Here is a 25,914-nt window from a genome sequence, read left to right on the forward strand (position 1 = left end):
ACGAACGATGGAAAATAAAATTCTCGATTCCTCGAATTCTGCCAGAAAAATATAAATATATAATCAATTATTAATTATAGTTCTTCAAATTCTGAATGAAATAAAACTTCTATGATGTTCATAATTATAAATTCCCAGACCGCGATATCAAACAAAATAAAATAACACAAACCCTTGGTATGTTTCAACCCCAGGAGCTATAAAATAATGACCGATTTTATTTTTCCTTCCGTGACACCAAGGGTGGCCGGAACAAAACGTGCAATCCAATACTCCGAAGTTTCGCAGTCCGCAATACAGCTCGGTTTAGCGGACAATGCTATCTGCTTGTCCGCAATTGTCGCCCCTCCCGTTTCGATCTTGTTCGCGGCGATCGATCGCGGTCCCGGCAAAAATCCTGCCATTCCTGGAGGTCAGGATCGTTGCCGGTCGAAGCCGGGGCCAGGAATTGGCTCTCCGGTTTGACAGAGTGGTGGTACACCTATCTACGGCTACTCACCCGTATGCAGGCGGGTATGTTGTTGTACGTGGCTGAGCTGCTTGAACCTGCGGTCGCAGTAGCTGCATTTGTACGGTTTCTCGCCGGTGTGGACCCTGATGTGCTGCACGAGCTGGTGGTTGCTGGAGAATGACTTGAGGCATTGCTGGCACTGGTGCGGCTTTACCTCGTTGCCGGCGATCATGCCACCTGGACCGACCCCGATCGGACCGAGACTCGCCAATGCACCGGCTACGCCGCCGCCGGGTCGTGCAGTCAGTGCACCCGCGCCAAGCTCCCTCGCGTGCATCTGCATCGCGGCGCTCTTGTGCATGAAGATCTGCGAGAAGAACTGCGGTGGTTAGTTGGTACGCTGCACTTATGGCCGAACAACGGAGGATGGCTGATCGACGGAGGACCCGACCGCCTATCGATCTCCGTCGATCGCCATTCTACCCCTGGAACTCCGAGAGGGACTCGCCGAGGCGAGCTACCCGCGCCCTTATACTCAATCTTTCATCTATGCAATTCTAAATTACTCTGTGATGACATCGTGGAACTTGGGAGGATGATTTCTAGGATTCTTAAGGCAATTGAGCTGGTGTTTAGAAGGCTTAGGATGGTTATAGGCTGAAGCAACCTTCTGGAATATGTAGGAGGTTTCTTTGAAAAGGAACAGTAGAATTTGAAGGGAGACTTATATATCTCCCAAGGCAGACCTGTGTCATATGGAAAAAATGTGATTTGTCCAAATATCTGGCTAACAAAATGATTTCGGTTGAGTTTCTGGGCACAGGCAGTCGCCCCGGCCGTCCCCTGTTGGTCGTGGACGGTTCGAGCGATCCCCACGATTTTCTCATGCAATTAACGGATGACGAGACTCGAAAAGTCCAGGCTCATAGACCGTGGCAGTATCGTTTGCCTTCTGAGTTATTCATAAAGCGAAACCCGCGGTCGCCGCGCTGTTGTGCTGCGCGCAATAGTTTCGACTCGCTTCTCGACGCCATTCACTCCCTCGATTTCGCCTTCAGCTCACGGCGCGATCCATTAATTAAAAGTTCACGCACGATGACGCAACGCGGCCGATACTTACGTGAACTTGCTCGATACATCGTCGGGACAGTTCGACGTTTCGGTTCGATCATCTTTGGGACAGATCCGTCGCACGATTTGCGTTAGTACCTGGGTAGCTAACCGCTCCCTAACTCGGTTCCCAGCTTTTCGTGGAAAAAATCGCGATTAGGGCATTTCGATCATGGTAATTTGACCGTATGGACAGTTAGTTTGATTCTACAAGATGACCGGCTACCTTTTCTCTAAAAATAGCTGCGTTTTGGTGGGACTTTAAAGAGCGTGGTCCCGCAGGACACCTAACCGAGTGCTCCGTGAGTCGATTCGCAGTCGATCCAGGCCGAAATTCATAGGAAGCGTGTAACAGCTGGCCGCGGAAGGGGTCAACGTCCGTGCTCGCGGTGCTTTTCGAAAGCAGCCATCCGATCGATGTTTTTCGGATCGCAGGGCGGCTCGCGCTTGTGTAGGTGGTGTAGAACGGACGCCCACGTAACGCAGGTATGAATGTTGCGTATAGTGCTGGACGTGTGCCGAGCGATCAGGAGGAACGCGAAACTAAGGGCCGAGGGGCACAACGGGCGGGTGGAACGGTGAGGAACGCTTGATTTCGGGTTCTCTGTTCGGGGAACAGGTGTTGCTCGTCGATGGTGTGGGTGTAGGTGAACGAACGAAAGGGTTAACGTTTAAAACGACCGTACGGTCCGTGGCGAAAGCGACCGGCTGTATAAGGAAAGAGAAAAAGGGAGTGAGGGAGAGAGACAACAGGGCCAACCGGAGAGAAGTTCGGCCTGGAATTAAAGAAGGGAACGCGAAAGGCCACTGTTCCTCCTCTCGGTGCGAGAAGACAGGGTCCGTCGTCTGCGGAGGATTTTATTAAAATATGTTAAAACTGTAATTAAAATCGAAAAATCTCGCGAGAAGTTTTAAGAATCTTAGCTCCGTCGCCCTCCACCTCTCGGACGAAGACGAGCATGAGTACGAGAGAAAGAGAGAGAGAGAGAGCAAGAGAGAGAATTGAAATTGTCACCGGGGGTTCTCAAGTTTCCGCGACTTCCAACCCTTTCTTCGGTGGATATTTGACGGGCGACCTTCGACACTGCGCATCCCTGATTCTTAATCCCCGTGGGAGAGGCAGAGGCTGCGACTCGATTTTATTCCTCGTTTTTTCGCCTCCTCGTTCGCCCCGGAGACAAATCAATCCGACTCCTGTTCCCGATTTGAATAAAATTTGTCTCCCGGACCGGATGTATACATCCACGGGGCTGGATGTTTCTTTTTCCACGAGCGAGGGGGTGTCCCGGTGATTTCATGGGCCGATTTCACGCGGTTCTGATCGTGATCGTTTTTTAATGAAATTTTTCCTGTCCCGTCCCCGGAAACCTCTACCAATCCTTTTTCTTGCGACGACCATGCTCCAGCGCAGCTGCCGCGGGGGTGGGAGAGACAGAGACTCGATGGCGACAAAGTCGAGTTGCAAATTTTTAACGACCGTCTCGAGTGGACGTCGAGATTTTTTCGGGGAAAGTTCCTCGAGGGGTGAAGAAACCTCCCTCGCCCCTCCACCTCGGAGACATTTATTCGGACTGTGATTTTTGAGCGAATACTAATTAAGTCGACCCACTGAGCCGCCGGCCCGGCCGGCCTGGTCGCCGGCCCGGTTTTTCACGAACTCGAAGACCATACGTCCATTAATCAAATTTTTATCTCCCGGCAGACGGAAAATTGCGTTCCCCACCGCCAACGCCACGCGGAATCTTTTTTTCTGATTTATCGTCCTCGCCGACGATGCGGGAAAAAAAAGAGAGAGACTACGCAGGAATGAGAGAGAGAAAGAATAGAGGGAAAGAGTTGCTTGCCCGCGGCCCGCCCGCTTAATGTCCTTAATAATGGAAAAATATATCAACCGACACCCTGTGTATTTCCTAAGAAGCATCCCTCATCCCAACCCTTCTTCTATGCCACCCACAACTCTTGGTGGTGCCTCTTGCTGCTGTTTTTACGGACGTCTTAATCATTTGAACGAGATTGTTGAGATGTCACAGAAATATATATTCTAAAATGTACGAGGTTATATTTTCTGTTATAACTGTGTTAATTAGGCGAGGAACGTTTTTGGCCTTTTTTGAAAATTGTATTCCTCAGAGCAGGTTCTCATGTTTCTGTGTTTTGCATTATTTATCTTTTTAGTAATTAATTTTTATTACCTACTTACTCTCGGTAAGCTAGCACGAAAAAGGACCTACCATTTTTTTTATAAGGAATCTGCGAAGTTAATTACAAATGTTCTGCCAGACTTCCCAGCCATTAATCTCGCGTTTGAATTAAACAGCAGAGAGTTGAATATTGTTCAAATTTTATTACTCCACTTGTATTAAAGTTCCCAAAGAAATTACACGGACGATAAGAGAATATTGAAAGTAGAGCAATCTGAAGCTCATCCTTTTCATCTCAAATTCAACCTTTTTGTATCAAGTTTTATAAGCAGAAGATTTTTAGAGATATAGACATGTTCATTAACACTAGAACTATCGGATGGGTCGAAATGATGTACAGCATTGGATTTCATGGTTCCACAGGATATTGTCGAATCAATTGATTTATTCATGAGCATACTTCATCAAAAATCAATTTAGAGACTCGATAAATGTCTTAATAAATCTCGCGAGCTCTCGAGTTTCTCTAAAAAGCTAACACGAACGTTTATTACCGATCGATTGCCATAAATTTCAAACTTTCTCAAAAACCTAAATCAAACCATCTACGCGCTATCATCTGAGACAGTCCTACACCCTACATCTTCTGATGATTCTACCACATCCCTAGTCTAACCTAAACAACCATCAACAGAACGTGATTGCCAGAAACTTGAAGGTTCAGATGAACTTTACCAAAAACCCAGATCAAGACATACTCATCCAGGACTCAAACATCGCCCAGCCTCCAATAATTAAATCCCACCCTACAGTTACCCGATCCCCTAAGTCCAAGTGAATCCTCCGATGCTGTTCGTTCTAGCGACCGTGTGTCGGGATAAGTTGTTCCGGTTTTTCGAAAGGGATCGTTTCGGGTGGTGTCGGCGCAACCCTTTGTCTCTCGGCGGGCGCAGTAAATTACGGCTGAATAACATTGGTCACTGGAAGTAGGCTACTTTATACACTTGGAACACAAAGCAAAGGTCTCACCTGCTGACCATATGCCTTTTCTTCGTGGCACACATACGCGGGCGCAACGTGTGTTCCGTCCACCCACGCGCGCCGGCCATCTAGCACTTCGCATGTGCTATTAACTCGCCGGTATGTGTGCGCTCCGCTCCGCTCGGCTCGGCTCCGCTCGGTTCCCGCGCGTATGTACGTACATACATACGGAATATACGTATGAGCACGTATGTATGTACGTATCCGAGGAAACACGTACAGACGTGCGCGCGAGAGCACGGAGACAACGTCCAATCTAACCTACCTAGCGTTGCCTGACTCATTCTCTCCTGCCTGCCCACCTATCTGTCTAAACTACGGCCGCGAATAGTGCCGTAATATAAAGGAAAAGGTGGACCGTCCCTCTCGCTCTCTCTTCTCGTCTTCCTCTCTCCGAGATGCCTCTCTTTCTCTAGCACCATAATCGCGACGGCTTTAATCTGTCTGAATCGCGGCGGCGGCACCATGATCCGCTACCTCGATCGCTTCCTGCTGCAGGCCAACCTGCCGATCACACCTAGACCGGCCCAACCCTCTTTCCAGATCCTCTAATCTGACGGCCGCTCTTCTTCTTTTTATTGCGGATCGGGACGCGGATGATTATACCGGATTCGCGAAAATCACGGGCGTCTGCACACCGGTGACCCTGACCGCCCTGCACACCTGATGGATCCGTGGGCGGAACCCGATGTAGGAAGCAGGCGAATTTAGGAGTCACCGATTTTTAGGGGATAGAACGCGTGGGCGACCTTGTCGGAACTTTGATGATGAACCAGAACTTTCCGATCGGAGACCGGTAGGAAACTACCAAAAAATATGTAATCGAAGAGGGAGCTGAACTAAAATCAACAGCTGACCCAGACCTATCTAGACTAGAGACTGAAGAAGGTGCCAAACAGAAGACGAAGAAAAATTGACCCGACATCGAAGAAGGAGCTAAGTACATCAAGATCAAGGAGATAATTTGCGTCGCAGGAGAGCCTAAATGCGGCCCTGCATCCGCGAAAGGTGTCGGCGAATTGTTCCGCGATGATCGCCGCGGGAATAGAGAAAGTGTGGCTCTCCTCCGCGCTCTGTCATCCTCGAGGAGTGATCGCGTGGCCAATTAATGATTCCCCGCTTTCGTGAAGACGAAGCTTATGCGAATTCATGCGAAGGAGGCGCGTCAATGGCCAAGGAGAGCCTCCGAAGCGTGTCCGAATGGCGGCCGAGAAATTTCTATCCGTGGCGAAACGATCGTCTATGAGCCGTCTATAGTAGGTATAGTGGAAGCTATACATACGTGCTCCCGCAGCTGGGGAGTCAGACGGCGTTCAAGTCATCGTCGTAGGTTTCCCTACCGCGATATATATTAATCACGCGTGCACGCCTCGCCGTGTAGCCTTAAGAGTAACAATCTCTAATCCTCGATCAAAACGGCGCTCGCCTCGATTAGCCCAATAAGAGGGCAACGACGACCGGCTTTACATACTTGGTCGCTTTCTACTTCAGGCCCGTAGTCGTGTTTCCCCTCTAAACGATTCTCTAATATGCATATAGATTCTAATTCGACGCCGGGTCCAACAGATAAAAAGGGGTCAGAGGTTACTCGGAACGTCTCAAAGTTCTTCACCGACGACGTTCTCCAACGGAAAATTTGTCTCGCGGTTCGACGCTATGAGATTCCTTTCCCCCCGGATCGCGTGTCGATCGAACCTTGACCTTGAGACTGTCGTGCGTTGACTGGTATTTTTGGGGGTGTCTGGATTCGACGTGTTTATTCATAGCGCGATTAAGCGGATCGATGCGGAGCTGAATTAAATGCTTAACGTGTGCGCGCGGCTGGCTATGAATAGGAATGGAAAACGACGGGATGATAAAGGTCTGGAGACTTCTTTGGTTGGAAATTCACTGCGTGTTTCTTCGCTTGATTGTCATTCTAGAACTCGGCTACATTCGGCTAACATTATTTAATATATAGACATGACAAGATCACAATTCAGAATATGAGACGGGATCCAGACTAAATCTAGACCCTGAAGACCAAACAACGGCTCAGTTCATACTACCCCCCAAAACCATAATAACCTATCAGTTTATTAGACGGAACCAAGCCTCATTTAGCTCCCAAGAAATTGTTTAAAATCCACGATAATATCGAAACAGATCCTAAAGACCCAGGAAGGTCTCAGTCCAGAGTCCCCTCAAACTAGGCGAGGCCGTCGACGTCCCAGGACATCGTTGCACCATCGAAACGGAGATGCACGCAGGGATGAATGTCGCGGACGCATTCGGGGGCAGATATCCGCCGAAGCCGGGCTCCGAGGGGTGGAGTACTCGAAAGATTCTTGGAGTTGTAGGGAAGACAGCCGGTCCGAGCCGGCTGGGGAATATCGTCAATAATTACCTCGTGCGGCAAGTGGTGATGAGGATGCTGATACGGCGGCGGTACGTACGGCGGGTGGCTCGGATGGTTGTGGGGGTGAGGTCGGGGATGGTTTTGATGCTGGGCTTGCGGCGGGAGCGGTTGGGACGCAGGAGGCGGTGTCCAAGGCCATTGGTTCGGCCCGTGGCTTTCATTGGTGCCATACATCTTCAGGGAAGAATCCCGAGCACGCGACCTGAAGAGTCCCTCCCGCCCTCCACGCACGGTGACACGAAAGTCTCCGATACCGGCATGACTACCCTCATCCCGGGTTGCAGCGTCGTCGTCGTCGTCAGGATGAATCCTAACCGACCCGCCAACATGCTCCGTCCCCCAAACACAATTCTTTCCTCCTTTCTTTCCTTCGACGTCTATCACAATCCTCCTCGAGTTCAATCCTCCCGCGAATCTCTCGACGACTTCGACACAGGCCTAGACCCGTTGGTATTTACTATGCTCGCTCATTTTCCAGGGGATCAGTCTTTGCGCAACCAGACGCCGGAGAAACCGTTGCGTGAGAGAGACACTCTTCGGGGCCGGGCACATCTGCGCGAGGGCGTGATTCTTCTTTTGTCCCGAGACCAGTATCCCGCCGTGTGAGAACAGTACCGTTCCACTTTCACGTGCTCAATGTTTCCTGGGTCCTCTCCGCCACTAAGACAGTCGCTATTCCAGAGTGTTCAACCACCCTCTTCGAGAATCACCCCTTGAGACTAGCCTTGTACGACTGAACTATGTAAATAACTCGCTAAAGTCGTCATCATGATGTACCCATCGGACTAGAGGTATTGCGTCTTTGGCGATGAGACCTCTTGGCGGGAAGTGTCTCGACGAAGATAACAAGCTTGAATGGAACTAGCACACTAAATCGAAGAACTGGTAAGGCTCCCGCCACAATTATTCACGAGAGATGATTTTCAGCAGACACTAGGCCATCCTGTTTGATGCGTCACGAGATTAGGCTACCGAACAGGGGACCACCGGGGGAGGGCAAACGAGTCGTTCGTTCTGGGAACCGACGTCCGCGGTTTTCGATTGCGAACTACCGTCGCGTTTTTTTCCGCGAATCTCCGAAGCCCGCGTGTTTTCGGGAAAAATTCGCGGGGGTAGCTCCGTCTCGTGGTCAGAAAATCGCGGACGCAGCGCTGTGCGCCAGCGTGTGGCGTCTATCGCGAACTAAACCGGCCGAAGGGGGGGCACAGTTGCGATTTCTTGGTCTCCGGGCGGCTTGCTGTGCGTGCGCTAAACGGGGGAAGAAAAAAAGGTGGAAAGGCGCTGATAACGCGCCGCGACGAAAAATCGGCTGGCTACTCGAAGAGATATCGATTGAAATAACACGATTCCGGGGAACGCGAGCCAATCGGCACCGCTGACACGGCGGAAGGGGCCAATCGTGCCCGGTTTCTGTCTCTCTTTCACAACCTCCCTCGCCTCTATCCCCTACTTCTTCCTCTCTCGTCATACGCGTATACCCCGCTCCTTCGACTTCTCGCACTATACGAAGGCTCGCTCGCCTCTCCTCTATGTGTGTGCATTTGCGCTCCGTTGTTGCATGTGTACATGTTCCTCCACTACTCCTCATCAAGCTACCGCCACCGCCGCCACGGTTGCAACGATCGTTCGTTTCTGTTGCTTCTCTTCCTCCACCCTCGCGACAACTCGCGGACTACTTGCCCGATAGATAGAGAGGACACTATCTAGTAGCGCACCGACGGCTAGGAAGTAGCCACCGATCCGGATCCTCATCCTCAGAACTGTAACATTTTTCCAGCACACCTTTTCGACCATACGCGTGTCGCTTTTACTTCAAACACTCGAGTTATATCATTCAGCTGCGTTAGACAGAGCTGCTCATTGATGAGGGCTTTCTTTTACTGTTTTACAATTAACAGTCGCGAGGTAAAAGTGTTTTGGCAATCAACGAATGACTTGATTGCTCTTCTGGATTGAGGATCGTCTTATTAAGAATAATGATGGAAGAGCTACCTACACTTGCATTTAATGGCTGTGTCTGACGATTGATTTAGAAGATTTTTATCCTCGCCAAAGATCCGCGGTATAGTCGACGAGAGGTATCTGGAAATATTTCCAGGGACCAGGGAATTGAGTCTGTACCCCGGGACAGCTGTAAGTAGGAGGATTCAATGGACTTCCGTGATCGCGGGTTTCGTTCCCCAGTGTCCCGACTAATTCGATAATTCGCCTCGAGGCTAAATTGCCCGCGAACGATTCGGGGCCTGGCATTTTTCCAGTTTCGTCGCTGCTCGAGCTAAGAAGCGCCGACATCAGAAAAAAAAGGAAGCACGACGGAACGGTCTCGAGTTACCAAACTCGATTTTCGGCGTACCCTTCAACGCGTTAACTGCCCACGTCGATTACACGCGGATGACGGTGATCCTTAACCCGATTTCGAAATTTTTATTGCTACGTATCCACGTGAACTGAATTTTACTGGGACTTCTGAAATACGAACACGATCGAGTATCGTCGAATTATTTCCAGATTATTAAAGAAAGCATTAAATTGTTGAGACTTGGTTCCTATTTCTTGGAAATGATTAGAAACAAAATTTCGACAGATCAGAGGCGAATAATTTCATTCTCTGAACAGGTCACCTTCTTGCGATTGTTGCGGACAATTTTTATTTCGTACAAAGTTATTTCATATAGCTTTGTCATAAGAATTAAAAACGTAGAGTCTATCGAGATCAGTTTTACACGTGCGCCTCATTAATTCGGCGCGATCGATGCCGGTTGTGTAACCGCGAGTGGCGGATTCGCGGCGCGTACGAAAATACATCCGCGGATCGAAAAATTTTCGCGAGGCGGAGGCTTCGCGGGCCGGGCGAAGCCGTTTGCTGGCTTTTCTTCGAATCCGCCATCTTTCTTCCCTGGCTTGTACAAATTATTTTGGGCGTGGAGCGCGCGCGCGAAGGTTAGTGCCATAGTCTTCTCTCGCTCGTTGACGGCGTTCTCGCACTCCCCGCTAAAACCGTGTGTCCGGCTAGAGGCAGACCGAGGAAAAAATAGGGCGGGGTCTCTTTGTGAAGCAGACTTTGCCTATCCATCATGGCCGCTTTATCAGTGACGTCACGATAAGACGTTCACGCATAGCCGCACGCGTATCAACCGCGAGACCGCGATGCGCACCGACGATCGAGGATCTACGCGAGCTTCCTCGTTCGCTACAGGGAACCATTTGCGAAAATTGTTGCTACCAATATCTCAATTAGCACGTGTGGTCTCGTTAAGAGGTACCCTGATACGACTCGATAATGGAGGAATATTTTAGAATTTATTTTTACTGATGGGTTGAAGTTGAGACAATCTTTTCGAAATTTACTGGACTACTTTAGTGCATCATTGCACTAATCAGAATTATTTTTTAAATTAAAACATGATGCTATTTTGGAGGTTAGTTTCTAATTGTTAGAAACTCAGTAGAAGGCGACTTTTACTATGGGTGTACGTTGCTAATTCGACGGTATTATTGATCATGTGCCTTATCTATAAATCCAAATTTAATTATCGCGAATGCTATTGTAATATGCACTATAATAGTAACAATAGTAATGATAATAATAACGACATTACGTCACAAATAATGACGACTGGGCGAGATCCAGCATTATTGCTGGCGGTAATAACCTCAGCTAAATAATAATCTCACTGTAAATATTTAATCTTCATTATACGCAGCTAACTACAAAGAACCAAGCAAATTATTATTAAATCGCGGATCTTTGTGCATTTGCGAAACGATGTTGCACAAAGAAATGTCCGAATTAACATAAATTATCTACAACATTTATTGAATTTTCATTGTAGATGATCATTTTGCCAATGACACAAATTTTCCATTCTGCCTGACTTCTTTAAACGAAAATAGAAATTCACTTAAAAAGAAGCGTCGTAAACTAATTTCCAAGGTAATATTCATTGAGAAAATGGCGTCCAGCCGATTCTCCGGCAGAAGATAATCAACGCCTGCTCCAGAAACAGTACACCGAACCTTTTTTTTTATCGTCTTTTCCGAAAGAGAAAAAAAAGCCGAAGAAATCCAAACTCCTCGAGCCGCGGCGAAAACTTTCCAATCGGATTACCAGGAGGCCGTCTTTTCCCCTTGAACGAGATTCCGGTTTCATGGTGGCCAGTAATCTGGTTTCTCAAAAATAAACATACTCCCTTTCCCGTCCGCCCGATCGATCTATCGATCATCCCCCGAGCGGAATAAGGTTAGGAGAGATTCGTGTGCACGGTGAAAGTACATCAAACTGCATCGAGCTATGCAGGACACATTCGTGATACGCTGCGCATTCGGTCATTTTTCTGACGAAACCACAAAACTTTGTCCAAAGTCACCATAGAACAACGAAATTGTTTTACACAGGTTTCAATTCAATTGCATTTTTCCCAAAATTTTGATGTGGATGAATTCTGATTAAAAAATCCTACCGTTTCTCCTACGATTTTCCGCCGTTTTCCCGATTTTCCCGATACCCGGAAAGATCCCACGATCCCGGATAGTTTCCACGGGAAAACGAGATTCGTATGCCGGCGCATTACGATAATTGTCGACGGTTCCGCGTCGTTATTCCCGCAGGTGAACACGGGTCGTTTGAAAATGATCGATAGTTGCAGAATCAACTTCGGCCCGCACTCGTGCATACTAATCAGTTCATTATTTAATTGTCGTTTGTTTAGATTCGATTAGCATTACCGGCGTGACACAATACGAGTGGACAGCGTGCACTCGATCGCCGTTACCATCGCACGGGCACTGTCATAGCAATTATTCGTGTCAGTATACTGCAATTTCGCCTGAAATGTGCTATCTAAATATTCGATCAATTTTTATGGGAAGAAATTATCCTGTGATTTTGAATAATCATGGTTTTCAGTGTCGACGAGGGTGTTCGTGTTTGATGAAAATCATCTTTTAATGAGAATTATTTAAATTTAGAAAGTTTGATGGAAAATGACGATAAAATCTGAAACACTGTGTTCCATTATATTCAATTATGTTTAAATTGTTTGAAACCATCTTAAAGATGTTACAACAGAGTAAAAGTACTCTTAAACCGTCGTATTTGTCACTTTTCCTACCAGTACAATATCGAAAAAAGTTTGCAATAATTTCACAAATAAATACATCAACGAATGCAAGTTTTACATGTACTAAGTTGCATAAATTATTATCGTCTCTTCTCGGAAACTGAAGAATGAATTGATTGAAGGAAAGCGGTTTTTGTCCCAAGAGAAGAAGCAATGATTTTTCGAAAAGTCTGTTTCCGGCGTTGAGAGGCCCGGGATGCAGGCCGAGCTAAAGTGCACAGAGTGAAATTTGGATGCACCGTTGCAGCGTAGGCGGCACGATGCCATCGCTAATAATCGATGAAGATTGCTTACCAGACAATCGTCGCATGAGATTGGTGTAAGCAAGTGTTTTCCCATTAATTTAGTCTATACCGTCGATGAAGTCTGTTTAGAACTACCTCCTAAGTACTCCTAAATGCTCGTTGACACCGAGGAGGAGGGATACGTTGATAATTAGCAATCGATTGCGCTCACTTCGCGTCGGCGAAGAATGGAGGAACAGTATCATACTTATCGTTCAAGTCTATTAATAGTCCCGATACCGTATACGAGGTCAAGAAATTGCAAGATTCGGTCTGATTCCTGGGCGAAAACGAATTCCCGAACGCATAGGGGAAGCTAATCTTCTATTCCGACTCGCCGCCCGTTCCGTTTAACCGCCGGGCACAATTAAACATTTGGTTCATTAACGTTTTTACTCGTGCGTTTCTACAGGAAAATAAGTCTCCGAGAGACACAGAGGAAATTAATCGTTTCTCTCAAAGCAAGATTTAATTGTTCTCTATTTTTCTGTACATAAATATTCAGTTGAAATAAAAACGAATTTCAAGAGAGAGAGAGAGAGACTCGAGATTCAACTGTTTTCTTTTTGGTCGTGCCACTGTACAATTTCAATTAGTATCTCATTAAGCATTTGTCTCTTCAGGCTTGCAATCAAAGATCCGATCCGGTTGTCAAGAAATGTTTCAAGCCATAGAGAAAACTAGTGTTTTTGTTCTAACGTGTCATTAGACTGGTTAAAGGAGGATTTAATTAAACGCCCTCCTCTTCAGACCCGACGATTCGACTTGACTCTCGGCGAAACTGAACTACCGAAGGCATAAAGCGATTTTTTGTTTTATGCAATCAGTGGACTGTGGCGCTTTATGGCTCGTAAAAGTTTCAACAAACAGTTAAATATACCGTTCAATCAATTCTAATACTGTCCTATTCTTCGTTCGTCGAAGAACTACCACCGTGAAAAGTGAAACTCCGCTTTCTTCAAATTTTCACATGAAAATTAACATTTTCAGTGTACCATTCACTATGAAATTCTTCTTATGATTTTACGGTAAAAAGTAAATTTCACAGCTATTTTAAGTGTTACGTGAAACTGAGGGCCTTCGACTGTTATATCTGTTGGGCACAATCTCATCTAACATCCGAAAGAATCTCGAGTACAAACACAAGGCTCAAAAATTCATCAACTATCCGAGTTTCCCCGCGTTGCATACGGTATCGCTGAGAAGGCGCTCTAGCAAACAGGAGATCTTGGCCACAGCTGAAGAAGCGGTTGACGAAAAAAGAAGACGGCGAGGCGCGAAAGCGTCGCGGTAAAAAGAGTATCCGGCGAAGGCCGAGGCGTGTTTCGCGCTTGCTGTCATGCCATCCCTCTTGGAAAGTACTGACCACGGGCAACGCGAGGCAGCGAGACAGCGGCCGAGGCAACCAGCGAAGGAAGGAAGAAGGCGACACGAAAAGAAGCGAGGAAGCGCAGCGCAGGCGGAAAAAACGACCACCTGGAGTAGGAAGAAGCTCGCGGCTTTCGCCTCCCCTCGCGCCGCGAAAGAAGAGGAAGAAGAGCAAGAAGAAGGGAACACGAGCGGAGGAAAGAATGAGCGAGAAAGAGAGTGATAGAGGGAGGAGAGATAGAGGAGGGAGGAGAGGATCGCAATAAAAATAAACCGCCAACGCTATCCTCGGCGTGCATATCTGTCTCCTGGCTTGGTGTGCCGGTGCCTGTACAGATATCTCTTCGGGGATGTGTGTGGGCTCTGCGAGGGGGGTGGAAACGGCCGGGAGAGCTGCTTGGGTTCAGAAGAAGCGGAGCAATGAAAGAAGAAGGTGCCGGTGCTGAAGGCGGCCAGGGAAATAAGAGGAATAACGAAAGAAGCAAATAAGAGTCTCTCTGTGCGCCTCTTCCTCTTTCTCCTCCTCCACACCGGGGCTACCAGGCCTCCCCTCTCCCCTCGCTCACCCTCCTTCTTCTTCGTCTATCGCGTTCGAGCGTGCAGCCTGTCATCTTTCTCTTGGTTCTGGGTTAGCGGCTCCGAGCAGCGACTGCGAAGGCGGCTGGCTGGCTGGCTCGAGGGGGGGGGGGGGGGAGGCAATGAACAAGAAGGCGAGAACGGGACCCGCGGAGGAGGGAAATCCTCTAGCCATCGCAGCCCAGAGAAAGACACACCGGCCTGCACACACACCGCCCGGAGAAAGATGGTCGGACACCACACTCTCTGTGCAGAGACCAACACCGGAGACTCGCGGAAGCGAGACCGACCAACAGAAAAACCGGAGGACCAGACGGAGACGGAGGAAAGTCTGACAGGCCTTGGCTGCTGCCGCTTGCTTGCTTGCTGCTTGCTGTTGCAGTGGTCTTCGCCAGAGAACGGGGGCCGCGTTGCCAAGTCTCATTTGTTTATCATAGTTCGCCGGCCTGGACTCTCCTATATCGCCGGAAAAATCGCGGACCAGTTTTTACGCGGACCCCACAACACGATTTTCTGACTCCCGCATCCCCTAAGCTAGTCTCCTGCTAGGACTCTATGGGGTTCTGTGGTTGGTGACCAGGATGATGAGAGGTGGCGTGATTTGGGGTGACACAAGAGTTCAGGAATGTGTCGATGTTGAAGAAAATTGCATCGGACCGATCAGTTATGGTCTAGAGTAAGGTCTCATTTCAATACCGAGAGGATGCAGATAAGGTATATGCAGGATTGCAGATAAGAATACCGTCAGCCTTGTCCTCTAAACAGGGATAAGGAAGACGGAAATCCCATCAGGAATGGAAGACGAGGAAAAGAGCCTTATCTTCATGATCCTGTTATAATCTGTTCATTCAACTAGGCAGACCTCAGCTAGACCTTAACCCGCAGGGTATTGAAGTCTATTTGACGATTGAATCGGTTTTGTAACTGACCATTGAAATACCGCCGCGTATGTTTATAGCCACTAACACTACGGACGGAATGCTGCGATGCGTTAGGCTATATTAGATGGCGTTCGAAGCTAGAAGCTGTCGTAAAATTAAGATTTTGATGAAAAGAATGGAGTTTCTTTACTTGGCATATGGCTCATAGCCTTTAGAACCGTAGATGCTGGGTTTCAATGCATCAGACCATCGTCATAACGTTCCCCATAGACACTTCTTTGGTCAATAAGCTATCAGGAGTCATCAACAGCAGGAATAGCCCTCTCCCCCCCCCCTCCGAATCAACTGGTGGTATCCTTCCAGAGTCCAAGAAAACTCAGAGTACTTTCTCCAGGTCCAAACAGGTTCAATGATTGATCAATAACCATCACATCAAGTGATCCTCTGTAGATCTAGATCTTCATGGGGGTCTAAACAGGAAAAAATCGTCTGGGCAAATTTCGGCGGTGCGTTTCCGCGGGCGTTCCGCTCCGTTCCTCGTTCCGTTCCTCACCATTGTCGCGTGGACTCGTTTCTGAGTCATCGTGCGTGCACGCACGCACTCTCTCGCGCGCATGCGTGCCGGTCGTGCACGCGTTCATGCTTCACACTCCGCACGCGTATAAATATGTATAGGCGAGTGCGTGTTCCGTAGAACCGACGTCGCCGGCCCGCATTTACACGCTCTTCGTGCCCCGTGCCCCGCGAGCCCCGCGCATTACAATCGATTTGCATACAAATATACCGGGCATCTCGATGGGTGGTATGTTTATTAGCGAATCCACGTGGAAATTCTGCCGCCTTATTTATGGCCGGCCATTTTTCGAGGGAGTAGAGATACACACACCACCGCCGCGACGCGACGTCCCGCGCCATGGTGGTTTCTTTTCAGAGGAGACCGGCCGCGGCCGGTCGCTTGAAAAGACGCGCCGGATCTTCCGCGATCCGAGATCCTCGTTACGCGGATCGTTTATAATGGTAATACGACGGCGGACGCGCTACGCGAAAGTATTTCCAGTCCGTCATTGACACAGTCACGAATCCCTGAACACGGAGATCGCCGAGATCAATGGATACCGAGATCCTGGAGAAAATTCTGAGCTTCGTTGTGGAACTGCTAGCTCCAGGACTGGACGAGTTACCTACGCACATTATCTATTGATCAACCCCTTTCATGAAAGGTTTCCGAAGCTGAATTCTTGAATTATAAAAATTGTTTCTTTCACCTCAGAATTCGTCTAATGTTCCACGTATAAAATCAATATTCATTTAAATTTGGTAATGCAAATTTGTCGTTCGTTTAAAGTTACCTGTAAAATCGTGTATTGATTGTTAGAACGTTACTGAGGTGGGAAATGGACTCCGTTAAGTTGCGGAAAAATCATCGACCCGCAAAAACTAGGATCGAGCGGTGGAGATCGACCACCCGCGCGCCGAAACTCGATCGCGTAACGCGCAGCGCTCATTAGGACGCAGAAAAAGAAGCAATCGATACATCTTCGACGCGACGACACGAGATACGCGATTACCCGCGCGCAGATCGTATCCGTTTACAATGCGCCGCCGTCGCTGATACACGGTCCAGTTTTTCTCCCGTGCGGTTCTCTCGTTCGTTGCCACGACGGAGACTTGTTTTCCCGTCGAAAATCCCTGATGAACACGTCTCGCGTTTTATTGCGACGAGCAATCTGCTTTTTCACCGATCTCTGCTTCTTCTAATACTGAACATCGGTACCGATACGACAGAAATGGTGTTCGGGGCTATTTGTTCATCTAAAAGAAGATGATGTTGTATCTGTCTAGAGAAGTCTATGCTAATTAATTTAGTCGTTCCCATATAGTGCTCGGAAAAATTTCAGAACCTCCAAATTGCCAGCTAGAAGTGTTACACCTTCTTTTTTCAACCTAAATCTTTATGCCAGAAGAGCTAATCAGTTCCAAATCGCTCTGAGCGGTCTAATCTGCAGAAAATCCTACGTGAACGTAATATTTAGTATTTTCTACAAAACCACAGTATTAAAAGCTTTTTGCTTTTGCCTCATCATCATCAGGAGATTCATGAAGAATGGTACATGCGGCCATCGGTCCACGTCACCTCAAGGAAAGAAGAGAAAACTCGACGCCCGACGCTAATTAGTTCCAAACATATTTAATATGTTCAAGTGAAATCATCCTCGGGGCCACAAGAGTCTCTTTCATTTTCCTGAAAACTCATATTACGAGAGGGAATGGTTCCCAGTATCATACGAGACAGTGCTTCATACGTTGAAAATCCTACATGAACACGACACTTAATGCTTTGCTATAGTAAGCAATCGAGCCCACAGCGGCTCAGGTTATTGCCTATTCCTGCAGATGCGAGCTGTGATTCAGCAGAAGTTGTACATGGGGGCATACGGTTTCTGTGGAATCAAGGTTCCAAGAAAAGAAGAGAAATCTTGTGTTAATTAGATTCCAACATCCGCAGTGGGAAAAATCTGCGACAGAGAAATTTTTCTTGAGGGAATACTCTCTTCTCATTGGAACCCCGATTTTGCGTTGATGCTTGAGAAAAGATAATAAACAAGGGATACTGAATTGTCACAAATTGGACGCGGAATTTATGCAAATTTGCAGTTTCGTTGGAGATATACGTAAATTGGGCGGAGGTGCTCACGGGAAATCGAAAACAGGATGAAATAAAGATCTTTATAAGCTGTAATTGAACGAAATTCCATGGTTTCGTTGTAAGTATACGTCTCGGTCCGCTAATAATGATATTATACTGTTTTCAAAAAGAACGCTGTGCACAGATAATTATGGTACTTCTGCATTTATTGTCAGCCTGAACGATTATGATTCTCTGGACTTCTACTACGTTTAGGTGGCATGATTTTATGCATACAAGATCCACAGAAAAATTTAATAAAGGGCTCTAAGCTTCGTCAATTAATTGAAGAACCTTGAATTTCTATTTATCGTCTGAATTCCTTCAGGTTTGTCTGAACGAAAGTTCAGCTCATCTTTCTTCATATTCACACTTTTCATCTTCATCCCCCACTTCCAATCCCGCTCTCCAACTGCAACAAAGCCCCTAACCGGCGCAGAGATCCATTGGCAACCTTTGGGCTCGTCTCCGCAGCCGTTCGCCGCCCGCACGCGGAACTCGAGCCGCGTTTCCGCATTCCGTCGAATCGCATCGTCCCGCGAGATGCATCGTGGCGCACGGCCGCGTCATCCAGTTTTGTATGCGGCCAGTGGATCCTTCTCCTCCGACTAGTATAACGGTTTCGCCCATTGACTCGCCTTAGGATCGTCTCTAGGCCGCTCTCGGTTATCTTAATCGTCCGTGGGATGATTAGCCATCGATCGGAGCCGTGCGACGCGAGCAATTATCCGCGCGGCGTAGGAGCCGAGCGGGCGCCTAGTGTCTCGTGCACTGCGCTGGAAAACCCTGGCCACGTGTATATTGAATTTAAGATCCAGCTGCATCCATGTAAGAACGTGTCGGATTACGCGCTAGTTCCCCGGCCGGGTCTCTCTCTCTCTCTTTCTCTCTCCTCGCCCCTCTTCGTCTTCTTCTTCTTCTTCTCCTGCATCGGTGCAGTCGCCTTTTCATCCCGATGCATCGAGCTTCTTTCTCTTTTTGCTTCGTGATGAAGCAGCTCTCTCTCTTTCTCTCTTTCTCGGCCGCTGCAGAACCACAATCTCGAGGACTCGGCCCGGCCGACGCCGCTACGAGATATTAATTGAGCCGATGCTCGCGGACGCGCTTGCTGCATCGTGCAGAGAAACAAAGAACTACTTGGCGATTGCTGGTTGCTTTTAGAAGCGTGGATACCGGGTTGCAGTACGTTTGGAACGTGGTAGATGGACCCTTGTAACATCAGGAGTTTTATGAACTCCCACAGATTTTGGTCCCACGATTTTTAACAGGTTGCAGCTAGACTCTAGAGAATGGATTTAAGCGATGATCGATGATAGTCAAAGCTTTTAGAATATCTAGAATGTTTAGAGTAGCTTTTAGCTAGAAACTCTGGCAAAATCAATGTTCTTGAACAGAAGAAGAGAACCTTGAGGCTGTATGCTCTCGAGGAACGTCTTCTTAAAAATTTGCTAACCTGAAAAGCTAATTCGGCCATCTAAATCTATCATGTGAATTCTTTAAACTTGAAAGCGAACGACATTACCAAAAATTGCATTTAAACTAGAGACGTAAGAAGGAAAGCAGACGCGTGAAAATTATTAAGAGAGGAAGTTCCACGTAACTTCTGCCGGTCGCTACAGAAAACAGTCACCGTCGTCTTCCAGCGAGAGATATACCGATCCAAGCAGGCGAACATCACGCTTTCCGGCAGATTCCTCGGCAATTGTACAACCAAATGCGTGAGTCACACGGCAACCGTGAAAACAGTTTACGAAACAAACAAGTTGGCAGTCGAGATCGAGGCGCGTTATCGCGCGAGACACCTCGCATGCGTTTCGCAGCGATCGATCGCGGAATTGAATTTAAAATGACAACTTCGATTTGACTCAGACCGTGTAGAGGAGGTATATCGTGTATTCTTTCAGTTCTTTTTTCGTAGTCCGTCGAGGGACGGGAGAGGAGAGGAGAGCTCGTCCTCTTTCTGTCGAGCTAAAGCGATTGCCAGTGACTCCGCTGCCAGGGCAGCCTTGGTGGGGTGGTGCGTATCACCGGCCTGTGGCAGTAACCTTGTGCTCGCGTCAGAGCATTTTTTTTTATCATATCATACGTATGCTAACAGCCAACACGCCGACGCGCAGACAGCGGCCGCGGCTCTGCGGGAAGGTAAGACAATATGAACGGGTTTGTCCGTGGTCAGTTCAGCCGGTACAGTCCCGCGGAATATCATTTCTTTCGCTTCTCTTGCTGCTGCTGCTGCATGCTGCACCAGCATGCAGTCCCCGCTGCTGCTGCCTTTTCGTCTGACATCGCGTGCACCGACCGCCATCATTTTTCGCTCGACGCCAGACCCGATGTGCTTTTACCGACGCACGCCACCCGGACGTTCAGTAAAATGGAGGACAGCGGGTCGCCAGAATTTTCAAGCCTGCGATCCTTCGATATTACCATCGACCCTTCCTGATATTCTCCATTTTAATTGATAAATCCCGATCCTTTTCAGTTGTTCGAGATATTTCGAATTTTCAGAGACTTTTTAAACTCACTTTGAACTGAAATGGGATGATTAAACCGATAAATTGGGATTTTCTAAAATTGTACAAGATTTGTAGAAATTTTCTAACCATGCTACAGATTTCAATGTTTCCTATTCTCCCTGGGGTATTAAAAATGGAATATTCTGATTGAATTTGCCCTAGCACGCGTTCAGCTGTGAAACATCGACCAACAGTCGACTGCAAAACCGTTCCAAAGGATTTCCTGGAAGAATCGAACACGGTCGCACAATTCCAGCGAAGAACAGCAAGAGTCATCGGGTATCTCGGCGTTTGCACAGCCGATCAGCAAGGTACTAACGCGCCGATAATCGCGCAACCTTGACCGAGTGCACGACCGATTGCTGAATCCTCGACACCAGAGACGACCCTGAAGCCATTCGCGTAACAGCGTACAAATCACGAGCGAAGGACAAAGGAGAAGTTGATGTCCTTCGGTGGTCGCTGACTGGCTCGAAGAATTTTCACGAAATTTCGTCAGAGCTTCCCGCGAACGCGAGAAACAAGAAGAACAAGACGAAGAGTACGTCGAAGAATTCGTCGGAAGTGAAATTTGTATCGAAAGAAAGGGTCGCGACGGACCCTCGCGATCTTTAATTTATTTTAATAAGCAACGCGCGGGAGGGGAAGAGAGGATCAAGAGAGAAAGAGAGACTCGGAGCCGCGAGCGGAGGCTTGGACGGAATGCCGCCGACGCCGGAGTGTATTGTCGGAGGTCAGGTTCAGCAGCCACGATGCGCTCGTGGTTCCCTCTCTCTCTCTCTCTTCTCTCTCTTTCTTTCTCCTGCTCCCCTTTTCGTCCCTCGTTGAAACGGCCACGCTCCCAGATAAAAGAAAGGGGTTCGAAGCCGGCCGAAAATATCGAGCCGCTCGAACTCGGACGGCGATCGCGCGAAAAATCGGCACTCGCGCGTGTCAACGACCCCATTTCGAGCGTTCCGCCGGAGAAACGAGCCTAACCGCTCTCCTACGCTGCTGCGAATGTTTGTCGCTGCACTCGAATATCGCGAAAGATATCTGTGCAACCTACATCCTCGATTTTCACGAATTCTACCGTACACCCGCGCCTCCTGATATTATTCCAACGGAAAAATATCAGACTGCCAAACTCAGACTAGAAGCCTCTATATTCATTATCATTTGTTCGTCTTATTTTCATCGTATTTGCCCGAGAGTTCAGTTTTCATCGATTACGGTTCAAATGACACGATTTTATTCCTGTTTACGCGCGTTACACGAATTAGAGAGTGGTGCAATAAATGCTTCCAGTAGTACGCGTGCATATGAGAAATCCAGGTAGAATTCTCGACGAATGAATCCGAGGAATCTCGATTCGATAGTCCACGAATAGTTGTGCCCCATTCAGCCTCTATTAATATCGTTTCAATCACTACCGGTTCTAATTGACTGCGAATCGAATAGCTTAATCGACGGACACGGACAATTGTTTGCAATCCAATTTTTGAAGCAACAAAAAAGATATTTTCTTAAAAAAGAACACGTTCGACTTAATCATTCTAATACTCCAAAAAAGGTTTCTGAATCGTTTAACAAAAATCGCCTGACAAATCTGCCAATTGACTAATCAACGAGCATCCAGTTTTCCAAGAAGCATACACTTTTTATGGAATCCTCAACTCGATACTTTCAAGCTCCTGTTACATTTTGGAGGAAAGAGATGAAAGTGAAATTGTCAAACCTCGAAAACCGTCTCTATCGCAAGCCGAGTAGACGTGTGAATGAGGCAGAAGCATCGAGTCACAAATCCATCAGCATGCCTGCGTTATCAGGAAAATGCCCGTACCCCCTTAGCCCCGATGAAATCTCCGAAGACATCTCAATCGGATAGTCACGAGGCGCATTCCGAGCCTCTCGCAGAACTGGTCAACACAATTTCCACGTAGATACCTCCAATTATTTTGAGCAGTCTAGCGTGTTCAGCCGATCGTATATTAAAAGAACCAGCTTATGGGCGCACGGAAAGCGGTGCGAATTTCTGTGCTCGGGATGAAGGAATGCGCACACTGCGTCAACCACTACATGGAAAATTGTTCGACCCTTAACTGTGAAGTTGTTCAGAATGATTAGACGACACTCTTGAGATTTGTGTAATTTTTAGAAGAAAACTTTACGAGGTTCTTATTATTTCTACAATTGTTTTGGCATTAAGGGTTAAGTGGTTTCGGTGATCAAAGTGGCTATCTAACTGGATGACTATTATCGTCCAAAATCCCACAACGTTAAAGCTACTTCTGCATGTTACGGACCCTAATAGAAAAATTTGTTTGTGAACCTAATCAAAGAGTTACTCCATGACAGACGTGGCAGGTAACGTGTTAGACTGTGTTAGAGATTCAGCACGTTTGATCGAATCTATTGATACGAGTGAGCACTATCTAGCTGTCGGTCGTCGAAGTGCTGTCATTAACAAATTTCCCAGCATCATAGACGACGCAGAGGCTACCAGCATGTTACCTGACCATCATAGAAGACTACATAGAAATTAAAAAAAATTTCTGGAAGATTAATTATCATTCAATGCATTTAAGCTCGGCCCTAAAACTGAACTGCATTTATGCCACCACACCCTAATTTCTCGGGGATTCCGATAAGCAATGGGGATCGGTGGTCAAAGGCACGAGCTGTCATCTCGGATTCCCAGGCCGATCGAGTGCACAGATCGATCGATCGCGAAAAGATCGACGACTGTTGTCTCGGTGGCGGCCAGCTCGCTTCCAGAAGAGGAGGCTCTCGCTCTCGGATGCTGCTCGCTGCATCCTGCATATATGTATGTTTTATGTCAGCGTGCATTCTGCATTCGCGCCGTTGCCACGTCTGCCACGTCTCTCTCCTCCCCCTCTGTCTCTCCGGCCATCTGGCCGTTCCTTTTCCGTCTGTCCGCGAGCGCAGGCTCTCTCTCTCTCTCTCTCGTCTCTCCTCTCGCGACGACGACGCTGTTGTCCGCATCTCGCGTTTCTTGACATTTCTCGAGGCCCGACCGTCCCGCGACTGGCGTGTCGTTCAACTCGAAAAACCCCGTGGAAAAGCGAACGTTTCGCCATGTACGCTTCAATTTGATTAGGGGGGGCACAACGTTTCGAGTTTTGCTCCCCCTTCGGTTATGGGGCCCCGTTGGATTTCCCACGGCTCGCGGGACCAAAGGGTCGAGTTTTTGCCGGCGGAGGAATTTTTCTTTGACCGTTCTCCGCCGCGATCTGCATATACTCGCGCCGCTATCTCTCTTCGTTTATCTACTCTTTTCCTACCAGCGTCCTGTTTCCTTCTACCCTCCCTCCTTTCCCACCTCTCTCTCTCTCTCTCTAACTATCTTTCTCTTTCTCGCTCTCCCTTTCTCTCTGCAACTCCCTCTTCCCTCTCCCCCTCTCTCTTTCTCCACGCCACATGCAAATCGCGTTTCTCTCCGTCTTAGAAGCTCCGAGACTGCGCCGCGCGACCCAGCCGAGAAATTCGCTAAAAATCCCACACAGCCTCGCGCGAAACTGTCCCGGACCAGTTCCGGACCGGTCGCAACACCGCCGACGAGCCTCCCCGGGAGGTCGAACGGGTCCACGTTGACCCAGGTCCAGGCTACACGCGCACTACTCGAACAATCCTGACCGCAGTTCGGTTATTTTCGGTGAGAGCTCGATATGAATGGGATCGTTCGAATGTTTGGATTGAACTTTGGATCTTGCTCGCCGGACGAGGGAGACAAGATTGAAACAGGTTTTATAAGATTGAAGCGTTTAACTGGTTGCCCGAACCACTGGTATAATTAATTTTAATTTGTGCTTGTTTGTGACTCGAGCGAACTTCGCGGCTGATACGGCGAGCGACGAACCACCACGTAAAAATTTTACGAAGCCGCGGCTTGTTTGAGCGGAGCGAAACTCGGACCATGTCGCTGTTGCTGACTTCTTCCATCCCGTTGACGTTCAATCTTTTATTTTATGTATTCATTGGTCGTATACAGCTGGCCGCAGAAGTGCGAGCACGATCAGCCCCGAGCGTTCGAAACGCGTAGGAAGAAGCTGCGATATTTATTACAATGGTGTACTAACTTTAACAATTATAAAAATGACTCGATCCAATTTATTTAATAGGTTAAGTCTCCACACACAACTTGTACCTCCAAAGTACCTTTGTGCACTCTCTAATAATTCGACTGCACATTCAATAAATGTAAAATAGAAAATCTGGAAGTTGTCGCTTGCCCGGTAGGTTTAATGTCAGCAAACAATTCAGTCGAATTCCTACACAAGTACAAAAGTTTCAATCAGAATTTATCGCAGATTTTTGAGAAATGCTCGCACATATGTAGCTAGTTTATAAGAATGATAGAGCCTCGAAGAGATCTGCACTAATCGAATCGATTCGCGAGAGTTCTAATCGTTTCCTTCTTGGGGTTTTTGCTCGGTCAATTTTCGCGTGCGGTCGAGTTGCCTAACGATAATAAAAACTGCATCACACTCGTACGTCCGCGTCAACTGTTCCAGTCTGTTATAGTATCGATGGAGGTATAATTATCTAAATGACTGTACCGCAGTTGAACGTACGGATAAATGGTACAGTGTTACAGTGATCGGAGTGACTATGCAAAGATGCACGGACACATGCAGCCGGCACGGCGTAATGCTTATTAATAAATTCTATCTTCGCCGGGACTGGCGCTTTCGAGAAAATCAATCCAAGTTTTTCTGAGCTGTGTGTCTGTTGCGTGTCTGTCTGTGTGTACATCAACCGGAGAATCTCTTTCCCTTTGGCGACTACACGAATCATTTAGTATGCCGAGTGGTTAACACGTTTGCTAGCTGCGTCATATGCCGATTGCAATCGCCGAAGTCTATCAACTTCATACTTAGTATTGTTTGGGGATACTCGGATACCGCAGGTATCTCAATGATGAATTTCTTTTGTTTGGGTGAAATTCTTACTTGTTAAAATATAATTTCTGTTTCACTGTAACTTCTCGAAATTACTCATGAAAATTTTCATTTTGCATAAAGAAGTCGATGAGACAATCAATATTATTTCTTATGAAATTACTAATCACGTCAATTTCATTGAACCTGGTACAAGTGTTTACAAGATTGGAACAAGTTAGCAGAAAATTAGATGAACTGGATTGATAGTTTTATTTCCACGTCAAAATAGATCCAAACCCCACCATCCTAGAGTCAACACATTCTCCATTTCCTCTTGAATCTGTTCACACCACGAAAAATCGCAGTCTATTAGCAATCTTTCAAACCTGCAACTATTGCTCCAAGAGAAGCGTGCCTACGACCCTTAAATAGACCGTGTGATCAAGAAGAAGACCCAAGTGT

General features: G+C 47.5%; 1 protein-coding gene across 16 annotated transcripts in view; it reads right to left on the bottom strand.

Annotated features, from left to right (window-relative positions):
* Dati (zinc finger protein datilografo) overlaps positions 1-25,914 on the bottom strand; it is a 94,231-nt gene that overhangs the window by 48,907 nt on the left and 19,410 nt on the right. For 14 of the 16 annotated variants that reach the window (XM_076436293.1, XM_076436291.1, XM_076436287.1 and 11 more), the window contains one exon: positions 500-830. In XM_076436293.1, coding sequence (XP_076292408.1) covers positions 500-830 — 331 coding nt within the window. The remainder of the gene's footprint in view (positions 1-499; positions 831-25,914) is intronic. The other 2 variants (XM_076436294.1, XM_076436283.1) reach the window with 1 other exon arrangement.

Source organism: Lasioglossum baleicum, chromosome 13 (genome assembly GCF_051020765.1).
Source record: "Lasioglossum baleicum chromosome 13, iyLasBale1, whole genome shotgun sequence".
Classification (NCBI taxonomy): Eukaryota; Metazoa; Arthropoda; class Insecta; order Hymenoptera; family Halictidae; genus Lasioglossum; species Lasioglossum baleicum.